Source organism: Mauremys mutica, chromosome 4 (genome assembly GCF_020497125.1).
Source record: "Mauremys mutica isolate MM-2020 ecotype Southern chromosome 4, ASM2049712v1, whole genome shotgun sequence".
In the NCBI taxonomy this organism is placed as follows: domain Eukaryota; kingdom Metazoa; phylum Chordata; order Testudines; family Geoemydidae; genus Mauremys; species Mauremys mutica.
In genome coordinates, this window is record NC_059075.1 from 154,538,489 (window position 1) to 154,559,045 (window position 20,557).

The 20,557-nt window shown below is 65.7% G+C and overlaps 1 protein-coding gene across 1 annotated transcript; it reads right to left on the minus strand.

Moving 5' to 3' along the window:
* Window positions 1–1,333: 1,333 nt before the first annotated feature.
* Window positions 1,334–19,070, minus strand: LOC123369905 (3 beta-hydroxysteroid dehydrogenase type 7-like). Its single transcript, XM_045015958.1, has 7 exons — window positions 18,942–19,070; window positions 12,971–13,136; window positions 6,933–7,088; window positions 6,153–6,261; window positions 3,855–3,954; window positions 3,409–3,571; window positions 1,334–2,747 (listed from the first exon to the last, which is right to left on the minus strand). The coding sequence occupies exons 1-7, from the start codon at window positions 19,011–19,013 to the stop codon at window positions 2,323–2,325; spliced, it is 1,191 nt and encodes a 396-aa protein (XP_044871893.1). The 5' UTR covers window positions 19,014–19,070; the 3' UTR covers window positions 1,334–2,322.
* Window positions 19,071–20,557: the final 1,487 nt, after the last annotated feature.

A 20,557-nucleotide genomic window follows, 5' to 3' on the forward strand; every position in this document is an offset into this window, starting at 1 on the left:
GCTGTGGGTCGGGAGTGAGGGGCACCGGCAGAGCTGGGGGGGGAGCCCAGGGCTGGGCTGGCAGGGGCTGCGGGTGGGAGTGAGGGGCACCGGCAGAGCTGGGGGGGGGGAGCAGGGCTGGGCTGGCAGGGGCTGAGGGTCGGGAGTGAGGGGCACCGGCAGAGCTGCGGGGGGGAGCAGGGCTGGGCTGGCAGGGGCTGCGGGTTGGGAGTGAGGGGCACCGGCAGGGCTGGGGGGGGGCAGGGCTGGGCTGGCAGGGGGCTGCGGGTCGGGAGTGAGGGGCACCGGCAGAGCTGGGGGGGGCAGGGCTGGGCTGGCAGGGGGCTGCGGGTCGGGAGTGAGGGGCACCAGCAGGGCTGGGGGGGGCAGGGCGGAGCGGAGGCTGGAAGAGATTTGGACCAGTCAAAGCTGTGCAGACAAACCCAGTGACCTGTGGCCGTGCCAGGCGGGTTTCGCGTGCAGGGGCCAGGGCAGAGCAGGCGTGGGAGTGGGGGTGGGGCTGGCAGCCAGCGTGCAGCGCTGCGGCTGGAGATAATCACACCCGGCCTCGTTTGGCTGCCACATGGGACGGGGAGGGATGGGCCGGGGCCCGGTCACGGCCCCACAGCCCGGGCCAGAGTCTGGCTCTCAAGGGGGAAAGTCCCTGCCCCCTTCCCCACCCCCTGAGCCAGCCAATCCCCTGCCCTGGGGCCAGATGGGCACCGGCGCCCCCTAGAGGGGACAGGCCCCAGCCCCCTTCCCCACCCCCTGAGCCAGCCAATCCCCTGCCCTGGGGCCGGATGGGAGCCGGCGCCCCCTAGAGGGGACAGGCCCCAGGCCCCTTCCCCACCCCCTGAGCCAGCCAATCCCCTGCCCTGGGGCCGGATGGGACCCGGCGCCCCCTAGAGGGGACAGGCCCCTGCCCCATTCCCCACCCCCTGAGCCAGCCAATCCCCTGCCCTGGGGCCGGATGGGCGCCGGCGCCCCCTAGAGGGGACAGGCCCCAGCCCCCTTCCCCACCCCCTGAGCCAGCCAATCCCCTGCCCTGGGGCCGGATGGGCACCGGCGCCCCCTAGAGGGGACAGGCCCCTGCCCCATTCCCCACCCCCTGAGCCAGCCAATTCCCTGCCCTGGGGCCGGATGGGCGCCGGCGCCCCCTAGAGGGGACAGGCCCCAGCCCCCTTCCCCACCCCCTGAGCCAGCCAATCCCCTGCCCTGGGGCCGGATGGGCACCGGCGCCCCCTAGAGGGGACAGGCCCCTGCCCCATTCCCCACCCCCTGAGCCAGCCAGGCCCCTTCCGACCCTACAAAAAATGATTTTATCCATTTTCAAGTGATCCTTTAAGAGTTTAATTAATACATAAGTTACCAGACTTTGCTTGGTGCGTCTGTGTGGACTTTCGGCCTCTTCTTATAATTAGTCATAATAAAATAATAATAATAATTAATCATAACGATTGAGGAAGTTAATGCTTAGACCAGAGGGATTGGTGCGCTGAAGGAAAGCCTGGAGCTGGAGTCCGATGGGGAATGGACTCCAACCCAACAGGTCTAATAGGCGGGTTGGCCTCCATGGAGCTGGAGTCCAGGCTGGGGGATAATACATAGGCTGGAAAGAAATCCCGGAGCGGAATCTCCATGGAGCATGGAGTCCAGGCTGGGGGATAATACATAGGCTGGAAAGAAATCCCGGAGCGGGATCTCCATGGAGCATGGAGTCCAGGCTGGGGGATAATACATAGGCTGGAAAGAAATCCCGGAGCGGGATCTCCATGGAGCATGGAGTCCAGGAGCCGTCTGAGTAGGATCCGGGTCCAGCTGTCTGACCCGCCTCTGCGATGACATGGGGCTGGGGGGGTGGGGGGGCTGCAGGTCCAGATCCCGTGACAGTAGAGTTGGTTCCTCCCCAGAAGTGCGCTGGGGATCTGGACCACAGCACCAGGATGGTAACAAAACCCAGATCCGGATCCACTTGCGATCAGCGCGGGATGGTCTGCAGGAATGCACGGGGGGGCGGGGGGGGGGGACACGGATCTGGATCCCAAGGTAACCGAGGCCGCTGTGTGCTGGGATGAGACAAGACCTGGACTGGCAAATTCCTCTGCGCTGAGGGGCAGAGGCTGGAAGCAAAACCCGGATCTGGAATCCATCTCCATGGAGCCAGATTCACTGGAAGGCTGGAGGTAGGATCAGAGCAAAATCCGGATCTGGATTCCCACATTCCCCCGGCACTGGCGGGTTGGAACAACACCTGGATCTGGATCCCTCTCTCCGGAGCCGGATTCATTGCAAAGAAAGACGCCGGCTGGAACCAAGGCCCAGCTGCTCCGTCCCCCACCTGCCCTACTTCCCCGCCTCTCTCTGGGCGTCGACCTCCTGGAGCCAGGCCACCGTGCGGGCTCGGCTCTCCTCCCAGCTGTAGAGGGGCTGGTAGCCGAAGTGGCGCTGGGCCTTGTCCGTCTGCACCGTGAAGGTGGTGCTGGCCACGGCCAGGGTGTATGGGTTCAGCAGGGGGGCGTAGGAAAAGAAGGGCCGGAGAAGCCGCCGGAGGAGGTCGTTGGCCAGGGCCAGGCAGCGCAGGAGCCAGTGGGGCACGACGGGCTGGGAGCCCAGGAGGCGGAAGCCGCAGGAGGCCAGGATCTCCATGTTAAAGTCCTCGTAGCTCTTGTAGGGGGAGGCGTCGTAGCAGAAGTAGACCTGGCCCCCGATGGCCGCCGGGGCCTCCTGCATCTGCCGCGCCACCAGCACGTGCATCCAGGCCACGTTGCCTGCAGGGGAGACAAAGGGGGGGCGGGTCAAACACCCAGCCCTGATCTGCCCCAGGAGGGGGCAGCACCGCGCTCCCCTCCGCCCCCCCGCCCAAGGATAAATCTCCCCTCTTTGGCCGGGAATTCAATCCCGCATGTGAGCTGCAGCCACTAGATGGCGACATCGCTCAGACACACACACCACCCCAATCCCCTCCAGCAGGGGGCAGTGCTACACACACACAATCCCGCCTCCAGACCAAGCCCCATTTTCACAGTCGCCCTGCGTCCACACGCACAAACCACACACCCCTCCCCCCCACCAAGGAGCTGGGGGGGGGGATCTGGGCTAGCAGGGGGCTGCGGGGCAGGAGTGAGGGGCGCCGGCAGGGCTGGGGGAGCAGGGGGCTGCGGGTCGGGAGTGAGGGGCGCCGGCCGGGCTGGGCTAGCGGGGGCTGCGGGTCGGGAGTGAGGGGCGCCGGCCGGGCTGGGCTAGCGGGGGCTGCGGGTCGGGAGTGAGGGGCGCCGGCCGGGCTGGGCTAGCGGGGGCTGCGGGTCGGGAGTGAGGGGCGCCGGCCGGGCTGGGCTAGCGGGGGCTGCGGGTCGGGAGTGAGGGGCGCCGGCCGGGCTGGGCTAGCGGGGGCTGCGGGTCGGGAGTGAGGGGCGCCGCGCTGTCACTCACCCACGTAGACCCGGCCGTGCTCGGTGCTGACGGGAATGGCCCGGAGCAGCCTGCGTCCCGTCTGCAGCCCCTTCTCGTAGAATTCCTTCATTAGCGGGTGTTTCTCCCCATAGATCCCCGTGGGGCGCAGGGCGCAGGTCACCAGCCACCGACCGCCCCCCAGCTGTGGGCAGACAGGGGGGTGAGTGCCCGGACGCCTGGGTCCCATCCCCTCACTCCCCAGGGGCTGGGTGGTCTGCGTGATGCCGTCCCGGATGCCTGGGTCCCATTCCCGATCACAATCTGTCTTCCCCTCCCCCGCCCCGATGGCTGCAGAGTCCTTAGTGGGCTTGTCCCGGACGCCTGGGTCCCATTTCCTCCCTCCCGTGGGGGTGTGGGGCAGGGGACGCAGAGCTCTGCAGGGTTGCTCTCCCCCATCCCAGGGGCTGTGCCACGGGGCTACTTACCGGCGTCCCGTTGGCCTCGATGACCATGCGCTCGGCCTGCGCCTTGCTCAGGGGGTACGGCTGCTCGTGCTGGGCATTGTAGGCCGAGTCCTCGTTCCCCCTGCAACAGGCGAGACAGGCGCTCAGGGGCAGTGCCACTTCCTGCCCGTCTGTCCCCTTTCCAGGATCCCACCGCCCCCACCACCCCTCTGCTCTGACCGCTGGCAGTCCCCGCCCCCCCCTTAAACCCTTCTGCGATCCCACCGCCCCCACCACCCCTCTGCTCTGAGCTCTGGCAGTCCCCGCCCCCCCTTAAACCCTTCTGCGATCCCACCGCCCCCACCACCACTCTGCTCTGAGCTCTGGCAGTCCCCACCCCCCTCTTCAACCCTTCTGCGATCCCACCGCCCCCACCACCCCTCTGCTCTGAGCTCTGGCAGTCCCCGGCCCCGATTTAACACTTCTGCGATCCCCCTGCCCCCACCACCCCTCTGCTCTGAGCTCTGGCAGTCCCTGCCCCCCCCTTAAACCCTTCTGCGATCCCACTGCCCCCACCACCCCTCTGCTCTGAGCTCTGGCCACCTCCCCAGCCTCTCCCCCTCCGGTATCCCCCCCCCCCGCGCGACCCTCCCAGCCGGCTCCAAGCAAGGGAGGGATATTGGAACAACCCCCAGCCAGCGCCGGATGGAACCTGCTGTCCCCAGCCACCCACATCCGGAGGGGCCACGCTGGGGGGGGGGGTGCAAGCGTCAAAACCAGGAGCACAGCTGCTCGCCACCTGAAGAGCTTCAGGGGATGAAAACAGGACCCAGGCATCCGGGATGGCAGACAGACGTAGCCCGGGCGGCGGGGGGAGGGGGGGACCCAGGCGTCCGGGACGGCAGTGAAGGGCGTCACAGCTCAACGTGCCCGCTGCCTGCAGTGTGTTTGTTTCATGTGGTGGTTGCCATGGGGCCGGGGTGGGAACCCTGAGGGAAGCCCTGGGTGGGGCTGGAAACAGCTGAAGCTGGGTGGGGGCCAGAGACCGCAGCAGGGAGGGGGGGGAGTCGTGGAATCCTAGACTCACAGGACTGGAAGGGACCTCGAGAGGTCGTCTAGCCAGGGCCCCGCACTCACGGCAGGACTAAGGGTTTGCTGCCGGTTCCCGTCTGATCCTCCCTGACAAGACACGGAGGAGGCTGAATCGAAGTGATTCGAGCACAGGAGTGACTCTGGGAAGAGTGTTGCCGTTTTCATGATGCAACAACGTGAACAATGGAATGATAAATAATAATGTGTCATAAGGTACCAAATTCTTTCCAAGATCGCTGCTTCCATCGGTCATGGGAGAAAAGGCCTGGAAATGTTCATTTTTAGGAGGGGGTTCAAGAGACTCGACATTTTAGTGAAAGGGGGTTCGCGGGTTGGTACGATTCGGGAACCACTGATCTGGCCCATCCCTGCCCGGTGTTTGTCCAACCTGCTCTTAAAAATCCCCAGTGATGGAGATTCCACAACCTCCCTGGGCAATTTATTCCGGTGCTGAACCACCCGGGCAGGTGGGAAGTTTTTCTAATGTCCAACCTCAACCGCCCTTGCTGCAGTTTAAGCCCCTTGCTGCTTGTCCTGGCCTCAGCGGTTGAGAAGAACAATTCTTCCCCCTCCTCCTCGTAACAACCTTGAAAACGGTTCTCATGTCCCCTCTCAGTCTCCTCTTCCGCAGACTCAGCAAACCCAGGTGTTCCCCTCCCAGCTCCTGGTTTCCAGACCTTGAACCATTTCTGCTGCTCTTCTCTGGACTCTCTCCAATTTGTCCACATCCTGCCTGAAATGTGGGGCGCAGAACCGGACCCAACACTCCAGCTGCTTCTGTAGCAGCGCGGAGCAGAGCGGAAGAATCACTTCTCGCGTCGTGCTCACAACCCTCCTGCTGATACAGCCCAGAAGGAGGTTCGCTTGTTTTGCAACATGGTTACACTGTTGACTCATATTTACCTTGTGATCCACTATGACCCCTAGATCCCTTTCCGCAGTTCTCCTTCCTAGTCAGCCACTTCCCATTTCGTACGTGTGCAACTGATTGTTCCTTCCTAGGGATGAGGGCCTTTAACTCCTAGGACGCCTGGGTTGTGTCCCTGGCTCTAGGAGGGGAGTGGGGGCTGGTGGTTGGAGCAGGGAGGGGCTGGGAGCCAGGACTCCTGGGTTCTATCTCAGCTCTGGGAGGGGAGTGGGGGCTGGTGGTTAGAGCAGGGAGGGGCTGGGAGCCAGGACTCCTGGGTTCTCTCCCCAGCTCTGGGAGGGGAGTGGTGTCCAGTGGTTAGAGCAGAGGAAGCCAGGTACCTGTAGAAGGGATCCCCCTTGGTGTTGGGGCCTACAACCTCCATGCTGCTGGTGTAGATCAGATACTGGGTCCCATGCTCGACACAGGCGTCAATCACGTTCTTGGTCCCTGGAGGTGGGGGGAGCGGAAAACAGGGGGTTAATCAGGTATCCGAGCACCCCCGACTCTGCCTGGCGTGAGAGCCTTCTCCTCCGCAGCCCAACCCCTGCCCAGGTCCCGGAGCAGCCGGGGGAGCCGGGACTCCACGGTTCTACCCCAGCTCTGTACCTCAGTTTCCCTTCTGCACCCAAATCCTCCAGCTCTGGAATCATTCGCTGTCACTCAGAAGAGGTGGATCAGGCTCGTGTGGGGGCCAGGACGGGGCGTGTGGGCCCCCCCCCCGGGATTCACTCACCCACCCGGTAGCGTGACTTGTGTTTGGTAAACAGCTGGCAGAGGCGGCACCTGCTGCCGCTTCCCTCTTCAGTCCCTGGGCTGCGTGGGAGGGATTTTCCGAAGCTCAGGGCTTTTCCAGCGGAAACCTGGAAGCGGGACAGACCGTCCAGGCCAAGAGCGGCGGAGATGGCTCGGAGGAGCAGGAGAGGAGACGTTCCGAATTCCAGTCCCAGCCTCAGCCTGGAGGGGGTGGGTGTTCCCGGCTACTCCAGAGCCAGCAGGGGGCGCTAGCGGGAGCGAGGCAGGAACGCTGGCTGCCCGGCGAGAGCGCCCCCGGCCGAGCTCCCTGCAGCAAAGTGCCCCCCAGCGACGTGCTCTGCCCCAGCCCCAGCCGCTTCCCGTACCGTGAACGTTCACCTCCGTGATCTTCTCGGGCGGGACCCTGCCCCACACGTCCACCAAGCTGGCTGCGTGGATCACCACGTCCGCCCCCTGCACGGCAGCCCCAACGTCCGTGGGGCTACTGATGTCCCCCAAGATCAGGGTCACCTTCACCTTGTCTGAAACAGAGATACAGAGCCCCGGTGAGAGGGCTTGAAGTGGGGTGGGGGCTTGGAGCCAGGACTCCTGGGTTCTATCCTGCCCCTGGGATGGGAGTGGGGTCTGGTGGGTTGAAGCTAGGAGCCAGGACTCCTGGGTTCTCCCCCCAGCTCTGGGAGGGGAGTGGGGTGTGGTGGTTAGAGCAGGGGGACTAGGAGCCAGGACTCCTGGGTTCTCCCCCCAGCTCTGGGAGGGGAGTAGGGTGTGGTGGTTAGAGCAGGGGGGCTGGGAGCCAGGACTCCTGGGTTCTCCCCCCAGCTCTGGGAGGGGAGTGGGGTGTGGTAGTTAGAGCAGGGGGGGCTGGGAACCAGGACTCCTGGGTTCTCCCCCCAGCTCTGGGAGGGGAGTGGGGTGTGGTGGTTAGAGCAGGGGGGCTGGGAGCCAGGACTCCTGGGTTCTCTTCCCAGCTCTGGGAGGGGAGTGGGGTGTGGTAGTTAGAGCAGGGGGGGCTGGGAACCAGGACTCCTGGGTTCTCCCCCCAGCTCTGGCAGGGGAGTGGGGTGTGGTAGTTAGAGCAGGGGGGGCTGGGAGCCAGGACTCCTGGGTTCTCCCCCCAGCTCTGGGAGGGGAGTGGGGTGTGGTAGTTAGAGCAGGGGGGGCTGGGAGCCAGGACTCCTGGGTTCTCCCCCCAGCTCTGGGAGGGGAGTGGGGTCACTTCTTTTACTGGTATCTTGACTGTCACCGATCCTCTTTCCTGCCAGCTGGGCCGGGTGGCACCCGGCTCCCATCCAGTGTCAGGCCCGCCCCGCATTCCTGCCCGGCCCCGACCTGACCCGTGCGTGTCTCCCTCCCGGCCTTCATGGGAAGGAGCTGTTCCTCTGGGACACATTTTCCGATAGAAACCACCAGATGGAAACAGACAGTGGCACATCCTCCGGCAGAGAGAGGAGCACGCAAACATGGGAGTTTGGGGAAATGGGGGACGGGCATTTTACCTCCAGGGGGCGCTGGCTCCGATCCAGCCCCAGGGCGGGGACTGGCTGGCTCAGGGGCAGGGAATGGGGCAGGGGCCTGTCCCCTCCAGGGGGCGCTGGCTCCCATCCGGCCCCAGGGCAGGGACTGGCTGGCTCAGGGGGGTGGAGGTGGATCCGAGGCCCAGATAAAAGGTGATTTCTCAACAATATTTTCGCAGAAAAACTTGATTCCCTGATTAATTGGCTCCAGTCAGGAATCCAGTGGAAACTCTCCAGGCATCTTGAACCGGAGCCGTGATTAATTCATCCCATGGAGCAACGCAGGTTTGAAAGCCAATTTCTTCCAATGGAAGTTTCCTAATAAACAGCCCTGCCGGTGCCCCTCACTCCCGACCCGCAGCCCCTGCTAGCCCAGCCCTGCCCCCCCAGCTCTGCCGGTGCCCCTCACTCCCGACCCGCAGCCCCTGCTGGCCCAGCCCTGCCCCCCCCCTGCTCTGCCGGTGCCCCTCACTCCCGACCCGCAGCCCCTGCCAGCCCAGCCCTGGTCTGCACCCCCGTTTCTGCTGGTGCCCCCCTACCAGCTCTATCTCTGTGGACAGGGCATGGCGGGAGCAGGATTCCAGTTACAGGCCACGGCTGGGTTATGCTGGGCTGTTGACAAGGTGAACGAATCCAGGGCCCGGCCCAAGACATAAATCTCAGGGCCCAGGCAGCCGGGCCCCACCCAGCTGAGGATCTAATCAATTCTGCTCCTGCCTCCAGCTCCCTGACAGCGTCTGGGAGCCGTTCCTGTCCGGGAGCAGCTCTCAGATGGGTCAGGCACGAGGCAAGAGCTGACCACACAGCGTGGGTGCTGCTGGAAACCAAACACCCTCTCAGTCCACGTGCTCTAACCACCAGCCCTCACTCCCCTCTCAGAGCTGGGAGAGAACCCAGGAGTCCTGGCTCCCAGCCCCTCCCTGCTCTAACCACCAGCCCCCACTCCCCTCCCAGAGCCGGAGACAGAACCCAGGAGTCCTGGCTCCCAGCCCCTCCCTGCTCTACCCACTAGACCCCACTCCCCTCCCAGAGCCGGAGACAGAACCCAGGAGTCCTGGGGTCTAGTGATGAGCACTCTGGGGCTGGGAGTCAGGACTCCTGGGTTCATACCGGCACTGATGAGTAACTGACACCCCCCCGCGCCCCCTCCCCCGCAACGCACACACCACCCGGTACGTGACTTAGCGCACACAAAACACAGACACAAAGGCCCATTGTCCTGGGTTGACCCACAGAGGGAGCACTAGAGATACGGCTCTGATCCCTCCCGCAGGGGCTGGGCCCCCTCCGCTCCCCCGCCCCCCCCCCACACACACACACTGAGATCAGCGTCTGCATGCGACAAAACATGTTACTTCCTGGGGCGTCTGTGTGTCCACACGCACTTCCCCTGCTGGAGGGAATCGGGGCCATGTGGGAGGGAGACAAAGGGGGAATGGGCTATAATATTTGTATGACTCCCCCCCACACACACGTGCCTCAGTTTCCCTCTGTACTTTGCATGGCTGCCCGGGCCAGGGGGACCAAAGGGTTAACCCTGCTCCTGGGACGGCACAGGAGACGGGGTGGGAGGGGGAGGGGGAGGACGCCTGGCTGTCTCGGAGGCACTACGGGACGCGCTGAAACCGACCCAGATCAACAAGGGTCTGGAGAGGCAACCTCGGCGCCAAGGATCCTCAACAGCAGGACGCTCAGGCCGGGTGGGGGTGGGGGGGGGCAGGACCCTGTGGCCCCCCCAGGACCCCGCCGGGGCGGACTCGCTGGGGGAAGCGCACGGAGGGGCAGAGGATGCTGAATGCTCCAAGGTCAGACCCAGGAGGTGAAGCCGTGGGAGCTTCTTGCCCTGCAGACAGGCTGCTCCGAGGGGGAGGAGGCTCCCCAGAGTCCTGCCTGGCTTGGTGGGGAGCAGCTCCAGAGCAGCGCCCGGGGACTCCGTGCCACAACGTTTCTCAGGAAACAAGGCACAGGTGCCCGATGAAATCAGCTTTGCCTGGGACGGAGGCGATCGCTCATCCGCCGCCCAGCCAGGGAGGGCCCAGAGAGCAAATTCAGGGGGGAAAGAATCGCCCAGCCAGACCCCTTGGGGGCAGGGAGGTGGTGACAGACAGGATCCCACCGCAGCCACCATCTCCTGTTGGACTCCCCTGGGCTCAGCCTCCTGTGGTCCCCTGTGGGATCAGTGGTCAATGGTGGGACCTCCATGGGGTGGAGAGATTCTGGGATGGAGGGAAACCTGGCATGCTAATGGCCCAGAGATAGACTTATAGTGTTTGCGGGCGATCCCAAGCTGGGAGGGGTTGCAAGTGCTTTGGAGGAGAGGATGAAAATTCAAAACGATCTGGACAAACTGGAGAAATGGTCTGAAGTCAATAGGATGAAATTCAATAAGGACAAATGCAAAGTGCTCCACTTAGGCAGGAGCAATCAGTCGCACACACACAACGGGAAATGGCTGCCTAGGAAGGAGAACCGCGGGAAGGGATCTGGGGGTCACAGTGGATCACAAGCTAAATCTGAGTCAACAGTGTAACGCTGCTGCAAAACAAGCGAACAACCTTCTGGGCTGTATCAGCAGGAGCGTTGTGAGCAAGACGCGAGAAGTGATTCTTCCGCTCTGCTCAGGGGCGGCTCCAGGCACCAGCACCCCAAGCCGCGGGGGGCGCTCTGCCGGTCGCCGCGAGGGTGGCAGGCAGGCTGCCTTCGGCGGCTGCCTGCGGAGGGTCCGCTGGTCCCGCGGCTTCGGCGAACCTCCCGGAGGCAGCTGCCTGCCGGGCTTGGGGCGGCAAAATGCCTACAGCTGCCCCTGACTCTACTCTGTGCTGATCAGGCTTCAACTGGAGTCTTGTGTCCAGTTCTGGGCGCCACATTTCAGGCAGGATGTGGCCAAATTGGAGAAAGTCCAGAGAAGAGCAACAGAAATGAGGGAAGTTCTAGAACCCATGAGCCGCGAGGGAAGACTGAAAGACCTGGGTTTGTTTCGTTCGGAGGAGAGAAGCCTGAGCGGGGCCATGAGAACAGTTTCCGAGTACGTAAAGGGTTGTTACGAGGAGGAGGGAGAAGAATTGTTCTTCTCAACCTCAGAGGCCAGGACAAGAAGCAATGGGCTGAAACTGCAGCAAGGGCGGCTGAGGTGGGACATTAGGAAAAACTCCCTCACTGCCCGGGTGGTTCGGCACTGGAATAAATTGCTCAGGGAGGAAGTGGAATCTGCAGCACTGGAGATGTTAAGAGCGCGTTGGACAAAGCCCGGTCAGGGATGGTCTATAATACTCAGCCCTGCCATGAGGCCAGGGACAGGACTAGACCACCCGTCGAGGTCCCTCCCAGTCCTGTGAGTCTGTGTTCCAACCCCCTCACACACTGCAGGGCCGCGGGACCCGGGAAAAGAGCCCACGGGCGGCTATTTGCCCCACCGATGGCTCAGGTCCCTGGGCAGACACAGGCCGGCTGGGGGGGGGGCGGTCCCCAGCTTGGACGCCCTCCTCGGGCAGGGCAGCGGCACTTCGAGGCACGAGTCAGGCCCCGCGGCCGCGGGCTCAAACCACGGCAGGGAGCGGAGGCGTCACGGAAAGTGGAAACAGCTGAACTAGCAGGGAACGGCCAGTTCCTCCCCCGGCTTCGCCTCTCGCTCAGAGCGGAGGCCCCGGAGCCTCAGGCCGCCCGTCAGCGAGGCCGGCACGTGAGCGGGACCGAGCCCCTCCAGCTCGGCACGGGGCACTGAGTCACGCGGGCGTGTCTGCAGCTCCCGCCCGCCTGCCCGCGCCGGGACGGCCGAGCCCGGGGGGGAGACGCAGGGAGCGGGAGAAGCCCCAGGGAAGGCGGCGGCTGGTCACAGAGACACCTGCTCAGAGGTGACACGGCCCTGGTGGGTTCCCTTAACCAATCCCAGCCCCCCGGGGGTGGGGGGGGCGAGGACTCTGCCCTGGGGGTCCTTGCATGCACACAGCCCCGGAGGGGACCTGCCAATGCCGGGGGGCGCCCTGCACCCCCAGCCAGCAGAGCCCCAGGGACACTGCCCCTGCTCCCAAATACTCAAGGGGTCCCTCCCTCGCCCACAGCTTAGGGGACGGGCACCCCCTGCCAGCTGAGCCGTGGGGGGAAGGTGAGGCCCCTGCCCCCCTCGCCGATGAAGGGAGGGGGTCATGGCAGGACCCAGCCCACTTTCACCCCCAAAGGTTTCAGGGTGGCAGACGGGTGCTGGGGGGTGGGAGGGCATGAAATCTCCCCCCCCCCCCCCCCCCCGCCGTACATCCGGTTAGCGTCATCTAACGGAGCAGGCCCACGGGGGGGACGGGAGCCTGCTCCGCGTGTCGGCCCCTGGGCTTCACGGATAAGAAACCGAGCTGGGAGGATCTGAAGGTGGCCAGCGGATAACGCGGGCGGGGCTGAACTCCCCCCGGACTCGGGGTAACATGCCCCTGCTTGGTTCGGCCTCCCGGGGTACAGGAGGGATGAAGGGGGATTTCCTGTAATTTTTTCCGGAATCCCACATCTGCCTCAGTTTCCCTCTGTCCTGTTCACGGCTGTCCTGGGGGGCGGGGTTGGGGGGAGGTTAACCCTGCTCCCGGAACAGCGAGGGCCGTTAAGGGACTGGTGGAGATCGACGCAGATCAACAAGGGAGGGGTCTGGAGAGACAACGCCGGCTGCAAGCCTGGTTGACTCGCCGGGCAGAGCTCAAGGGGCAAAGCGGGGTGGGGGGGTTGGAGCCCCCCAGCTCAGTCTAGGAGGTGGGGAGGGAAGAGGGGGGTCCCTTGGGGGTCTGGGCTGCTGGCGGGGTTCCTCCAAGGGACCGTTTCCAAGGTGGAGTACGGCCCTGTGACTGTCTGGGGGCGCGCAGCCCTGCCCCCTACTGGAGGGAATCGGGGGGGGGGGACGCCCCACGCCTCACCTGTCCCCAGCTGCCCCAGGGCCGGATCCAGCTGCAGATCGAAGACGCGCACCTCGGCCACGTTGGGCGACCGCTCCACCAGCATCCGCACCAGGTGGGAGCCCAGGAACCCGCAGCCGCCCGTCACCAGATAGACCTGGCGGGCCCGGCCCCACTCCATCAGGCCCTGCGGGGGGGAGAAGGGAGACAGGCCGGGGGTTAGGCCAGGGGTGTGGGTGCCGGGGGGAGCTCAGGCCGGGCCTGTGTGTGCAAGGGGGTGGATTTAACATACCAACCCTTCCTCTCTGCCCTGGACGCCTGCTTCCCGTCCCCCTCGCTCCCTGGGAGATGCGGGGCCCCCAACACTGTGGTCCCGGACTCCTGGGTCCCAGCCCTGCCACCGTCCTGAGCCCTCCCGCCCCCAAACGGCCTGGGCCAGATGTCCCCACCCAGGCCCAGACTTCATGACCCCTCTGTGGCAGGTGCCGACTCCCAGGGCTATAATTTATGGCTTTGCTACCCCGGATGCCTGGGTTCCCCCCTCGGCGTTGTGGGTTGTGGGAACCGCGAGCAGACGGGAGAGCGATTTCCTCCCTGACCTAGGGAAAGACAAAGGAAGCCTGTGTGTTTATGAGCCCGTGTCCGTGGCCAGGAAGCAAAGACGCCCTTGAATTTGCAACTGGCCAAACCATTCTCCGCATCACAATGAACAACAAACAAGGAGAAGCAGCTGTGGGGCAGGGCACCTGGGGGACACAGCTGCACAGCGCCGCTGTAGGGGGACGCTGAGCTGCAGCCACTTCTGGGGCGGGGCAGCTGGGGAACAGCCGCACATAACGCCAAACGGGGACGGCTCACCTGGCGTGGAGATGCAGCCACCTTGGGGCAGGGGGAGGTAACTGTAAGGACTGGGGGGCTCAATAGGGGGCGCTCTCCCCTGGCAGAGAGGGCTGGCCCCAGTGCGGCGCTAGGGGGTGCTGTGCTGCAGGGAGCCGGGTGAAGGCTCAGTAGGGGGCGCTCTCCCCTGGCACCAGGACTAGCTCCAGTGTGGCACTAGGGGGCGCTGTGCTGCAGGGAGTGGGGCAGGGGCTCAGCAGGGGGCGCTCTCCCCTGGCACCAGGGCTGGCCCCAGTGCGGCACTAGGGGGCGCTGTGCTGCAGGTACAGGGCTCAGTAGGGGGCGCTCTCCCCTGGCCCCAGTGCGGCACTAGGGGGCGCTGTGCTGCAGGTACAGGGCTCAGTAGGGGGCGCTCTCCCCTGGCCCCAGTGCGGCACTAGGGGGCGCTGTGCTGCAGGTACAGGGCTCAGTAGGGGGCGCTCCCCTGGCAGACAGGGCCAGCCCCGCTGTGGTGTCTCTCAGCTGCACGTGTTATTGTTGAGTTTTTCTATTGCTGGGGGAAGCGCACGGAGGGGCAGAGGATGCTGAATGCTCCAAGGTCAGACCCAGGAGGTGAAGCCGTGGGAGCTCCTTGCCCTGCAGACAGGCTGCTCCGAGGGGGAGGAGGCTCCCCAGAGTCCTGCCTGGCTTGGTGGGGAGCAGCTCCAGAGCAGCGCCCGGGGACCTTAATGCTACAACACGGCGGGGCCCCATTGTGCCGGGCGCTGCCCAGACCCAGAGCGGGAGCCGGTCCCTGCCCCGAAGGGCTCACAGTCTAACCGGAGAAAGGCAGGAACAGTCTCCCCTTTCACAGCTGAGGCTCAGAGAGACCCAGGACTTGCGCCAGGGGCCACAGGGAGTCTATGGCAGAGCCAGGGATAGAACCCAGGAGTCCTGGCTCTCAGCCCTGCTCCAACCACTAAACCCCACTCCCCTCCCAGAGCCAGAGAGAGAAGCCAGGAGTCCGGATCACCCAGCCCAGCACCCTAAGCACAGCTCAGATCCGGTCTCGATTTCCCAGCAACAGGAAGGCCAGTAAATGAGGGAAACCTGCTTAGGAGAGGGAAATGACAGGGATCGTTTCGTGCTTCCCTGACGCAGGAGGCATTGTCCACCCCCCACTCCCCACGGAGCCCAGCCAGCCAGGGTCTGCGCTCAGGAAGTGACTGGATGCCGCATGCAGCCAACCCCATTCCCCCTTTGCGGGCAGAACCCAGGAGTCCTGGCTCCCGGCCCCACCTCTAATCCACCTCACCTCCCAGAACAAAGAATAGAACCCAGGAGTCCTGGCTCCCAGCTCATCAGTTCTAACCCACTAGACCCCCCCTGCCCTGCCCGAGCTGGGGATAGAACCCAGGAGTCCTGGCTCCTGCCCCCCCGCTCTAACCCACTAACCTAGCACGGTGGGAAGGGCGCGCACACCTGCTCTGAGGGTTGGCAGCAGGGCACACAGCCAGCTGAGCTGTTTGAATTTAAGGGCTGCCCCCGCGTCTGTAAATCATTGCCAGGGGGTGCCCACGGATCGCCTCGCCGCGCACTCACTCAGACTTCAGGCGGTTGACAGGGAGAGATCGACCCCCTCTGGCACTTCAGGAGTCATTGCAAAGCCCTGGGGTTATGGGGGGCACCGGCACAGCTGGGGGGGGCACACGGGTCGGGAGGGAGGGGCACTGGCAGAGCTGACAGCGGACAGGGTGGATTCTGTCCCAGATCGGCCCATGGGCCCAGCCCGGTGTCCCGTCTTCTGGAGACGGGAGAGGTTAGATCCAGCTCGTTTCACGGGCCCAGCCCGGCCGGACGTCCCCTGCCGAACGCCGGGGCTGAAACCAGCCCAGGTCGCGCCGATGCCCCAGGTGTTCGCGGGTCTGCGGCCGCCTTCCGGCGCGGAGCGAGACGCTGCCCAGCCCAGCCTTGACTCATGACCCCGGGCCGGGCCGCCGGGCGCGAGGACACGAAGAACAGACGGAGCCGATCTGGGGAGCCCTCTGGTCTTGGCAAAAATCACAGTAAACAGCACCTGAGCTCAGCTCCCGGCAGCACAGCACCCCCTAGTGCCACCCTGACCGCCAGGGGAGAGCGCCCCCTGCCGAGCCCTCTGCCGTGCCCCCTAGCGCCACCCTGACCGCCAGGGGAGAGCGCCCCCTGCCGAGCCCCCTGCCGTGCCCCCTAGCGCCACCCTGACCGCCAGGGGAGAGCGCCCCCTGCCGAGCCCTCTGCCGTGCCCCCTAGCGCCACCCTGACCGCCAGGGGAGAGCGCCCCCTGCCGAGCCCTCTGCCGTGCCCCCTAGCGCCACCCTGACCGCCAGGGGAGAGCGCCCCCTGCCGAGCCCTCTGCCGTGCCCCCTAGCGCCACCCTGACCGCCAGGGGAGAGCGCCCCCTGCCGAGCCCTCTGCCGTGCCCCCTAGCGCCACCCTGACCGCCAGGGGAGAGCGCCCCCTGCCGAGCCCTCTGCCGTGCCCCCTAGCGCCATCCTGACCGCCAGGGGAGAGCGCCCCCTGCTGATCCCTCTGCCGCGCCGCCCTGGGGCGTCGGGGCCAGCCCTGACCGCCAGGGGAGAGCGCCCCCTGCCGAGCCCTCTGCCGTGCCCCCTAGCGCCGCCCTGGGGCCCATCCTGACCACTAGGGCTCCCATCCCGGTTAATTTCCAGCCCACAGTTGCCGTTTTCCCATGTGGGCCCCTCCTGGTGCCCCCCTCCCCCCTTTCCAGAGGCGAGTGGCCAAGGTAAAGCGGAGATAAGGGGCCGGCATGGCCCTGAGATTAGAACCAGCTCTGCCCTTGGCCCGCGGCCACCACGTAACACGGTCACGCCAGGAGTGAACCACAATCCTGGCTCTCCGCCCCCTGCTCTAACCCACAAGCCCACACTCCCCTCCCAGAGCCGGGGAGAGAACCCAAGAGTCCTGGCTCCCCGCCCCCTGCTCTAACCCACCAGCCCCCACTCCCCTTCCAGAGCTGGGGAGAGAACCCAGGAGTCCAGCTCCCAGTTGCCTCTGCTTTAACCCACCAGACCACAGTCCCCTCCCCTCCCCTTCCCCGAGCTGGGGAAAGAACCCAGGAGTCCTGGCTCCCAGTTCCCCCTCGCTCAACTCACCAGACCCCACTCCCCACCCAGAGCCGGGGAGAGAACCCAGGAGTCCTGGCTCCCAGCCCCCCCTGCTCTAACCCACCAGACCCCACTCCCCTCCAGAGCTGGGGAGGGAACCCAGGAGTCCTGGCTCCTACCCTCCCGCACTCAGAACCCTGGGCCCATCTGGCGGCTCGCAGAAGGTGCCCACACTGTGCTGCCTGACCCCGACTGAGGGATGCCCTGCAGCATGGGTGTGACCCGGTCCCCTGTAAACAAGACCAGCCAGGCTAGCAGGTGCTATTACTTCAGAGCGGTGAGCCCAGCCAGGCTGGCCTAGTTCTTAGCGCAGCTCCCAGCCAGGAGCGGCGTTAACGCCAGTCCCAGAACAGGGGCCAGACACCGGGCTAGATGGGCCCCTGGGTCTGGCCCGGGCTGGCAGGATGCCAGGCTGGCCCGGGCTGCAGGCTCTGAGCGGGAAGCACCTGTTCTCTCGCTAGCGGGGAGGGCGCGACGGGGTTAACTGAGCCGAGGTGGGAATGGAAAATTTCTCCCACGCTGAATTTGCTCCAGCTTCTGAGCAACTGGTGTGTGTCCCCCCCGCTGGAGATGGAACCCAGGAGTCCTGGGTCCCTCCCCCCAGCGGGGAGCTGGAGCAGGTTCCCACAGGTTCCCACGAACTGGTTGCTAAAATTAGACCCCCCGTGGAGACCCAGCTGTTAAAGGGCGGGGGGGGGCAGAGAACCCCGGTCCGCGGGCCGGACCGGCCTGTTGCTCCCAGGACTCCCAGCTGGGGAGACTGAGGCTCCCCCCGGCCCCTCCCCCCCAGCTGCAGCGGGGTCAGGCACCAGCTGGGCAGCTCAGCTGAGCTCCGGCCTCGTCCTGCTGCTTTGAGCTGCTGGCAAGGTAAGGGGGGAGGGGGCTGCAAGCTCTAGGGCTGCCGGGGGGGCAAGTGGGGCAATTTGCCCCAGGCCCTGCAGGGCCCCCCAGCCCCACGGGTGTGTCTCCCCCCACCCCGGCCCTTAAATCAGAACTTTTTATAGGGAACCGGTTGTTAAGATTTTGGCAGCTCATCACTGCCTCCCCGCCGCCAACTCCAACCCGCCAGACACCACTCCCCCCCCCCCCCACAGCCGGGGATGGAACCCTGGGGTCCTGGCTCCCAGCCCCCCCTGCTCTAACCCACCAGCCCCCACTCCTCTCCCCGGGCCAGGGATGGAACCCAGGAGTCCTGGCTCCCAGCCCTCCCTGCTCTAACCACTAGACCCCACTCCCCTCCCAGAGCTGGGATAGAACCCAGGAGTCCTGGCTCCCAGCCCCCCCGCTGTAACCCACTAGACCCCACTCCTGTCCCAGAGCTGGGGAGAGAACCCAGGAGTCCTGGCTCCCAGCCCCCCCTGCTCTAACCCACCAGCCCCCACTCCCCTCCCAGAGCTGGGGAGAGAACCCAGGAGTCCTGGCTCCCAGCCCTCCCTGCTCTAACCCACCAGCCCCCACTCCCCTCCCAGAGCTGGGGAGAGAACCCAGGAGTCCTGGCTCCCAGCCCTCCCTGCTCTAACCACTAGCCCCCACTCCCCTCGCAGAGCTGGGGAGAGAACCCAGGAGTCCTGGCTCCCAGCCCCCCCTGCTCTAACCCACCAGCCCCCACTCCCCTCCCAGAACTGGGGAGAGAACCCAGGAGTCCTGGCTCCCAGCCCCCCAGCTCTAACCCACCAGCCCCCACTCCCCTCCCAGAGCTGGGGAGAGAACCCAGGAGTCCTGGCTCCCAGCCCCCCAGCTCTAACCCACCAGCCCCCACTCCCCTCCCAGAGCTGGGGAGAGAACCCAGGAGTCCTGGCTCCCAGCCCCCCCTGCTCTAACCCACCAGCCCCCACTCCCCTCCCAGAGCTGGGGAGAGAACCCAGGAGTCCTGGCTCCCAGCCCCCCAGCTCTAACCCACTAGACTCATCCCCCGGGACCCAACAGGGAACCCAGGAGTCCGGGAAGCGCCCAGCCGCGCGCTCTGTGCCGTGCGCAGGTGCCCCGCAGTGCCGCGGGGTGGGGGGCGGTACCTGATCGGGCCTGGGCTCCCCGGACTCCGGGGTTCCCGGCTGGCCGCTGCTGCGTCCTTGCTCCTGTGACATCCTCCGGCTCTGCGCCCCTCCATGGTGCCGCCTGGGTATGTACAGACAGCTGTCGCCCCGCCCCCCGCCGGCGGGTCCTAGCGCCCGCCTCCAGCGCCGGACGCCGGGGTTCTCTCCCCAGCTGGCGGGGGAGGGGAGGGAGCCAGGACTCCTGGGTTCTCTACCCAACCCTGGGGGGTATGGAGTGGGGGTTTGGGAGCCAGGACTCCTGGGTTCTCTACCCAACCCTGGGAGGGGAGGTGGGTATGGAGGTGGGGGCAGGACTCCTGGGTTCTCCCCCCAGTTCTAGGACGGAAGGGGGGTACAAAGCGGGGGGGGGGCTGGGAGCCAGGACTCCTGGGTTCTCCCCTAGCTCTGGGAGGGGAGTGGAGCCTAGTAGGTTAGACAAGGGGGTGGGGCTAGGAGCCAGGACTCCTGGGTTCTCCCCCCAGCTCGGGAGACAGGGGTACAGGGCGGGGGGGGGGGGGGCTGGGAGCCAGGACTCCTGGGTTGGTACAGAGAGGGGTGTGGGGGCTGGGAGCCAGGACTCCTGGGTTCTCTCCCCAGCTGTGGGAGGGAAGTGGGATCTAATGGGTAGAGCAAGGCGGGGGCGGGAGGGAGCCAGGACTCCTGGGTTCTATTCCCCTTTCTCCCTGGATTCTGTAAGTGCTCACGGGGCAGCCCCAGCATCTCCCACCTCGAAGCGATTTCAGTCCCGGGGCGGGGACGGGGGGGAGGCAGCAAGACCCCCCCAGGGCACCCCCGCCGAGCCGCCACCCCCTAGTGGGGCAGGGCCCCCGTGTCCCAGCCCCCACTCCCCGAGCCCGGCCCCTGGAGGGGGAAGGTCTCTTGCCCCATGTGGGGTGCACAGGCTGGGGGGGGACACACCACGTGCCGGGGCAACTGGACCCATTCAAGTTCCGGGCTGGGATCGCCTGTCTATCCCCCCCCCCCCCCCCCACTACCTCTTTCGGCCCCGTGACTGACAGGTCCTTTTTCCGCTCTGCAGAACCACTTCCCCATTCCCAGCACCTCACCGGATCTGGGGCGGCGGGGGGGGGGGCTGCGCCCCCCTCCTTCCCCCACCTGCCCCAGAGGTTCCTAGAAATGCACCGAGCGCCCCCTTGTGGCCAATGGGCAGCAGCCCAGCGGTGGCACTTACGGGATTTAAAATAAAGGGGGGGGGGCTGAGTGGGGTTAAGTGTAGGGAGGGGAGGAAGAACCCAGGAGTCCTGGCTCCCAGCCCCCCCTGCTCTAACCCACTAGACCCCCCTCCCCTCCCAGAGCTGGGGCTAGAACCCAGGTGTCCTGGCTCCCAGCCCCCCTCCCCTCCCAGAGCTGGGGCTAGAACCCAGGAGTCCTGGCTCCCAGCCCCCCCACTAGGAGGCTATTCGTTGGTGGCAGCACCCCTTCCAGCAGGGATTCACCCCCTCGCTGCCCCCCAGCTCCAGCCACACGGGGGTCTCCGAGCCCGCCCAGGGCAGAGCCGGCTGGATTTTTACCTTACCGGCCTGCACTGCTCCCCAGCAGGAGGTGACGCAAGGAGCCGGTAACCAGACCCCGGG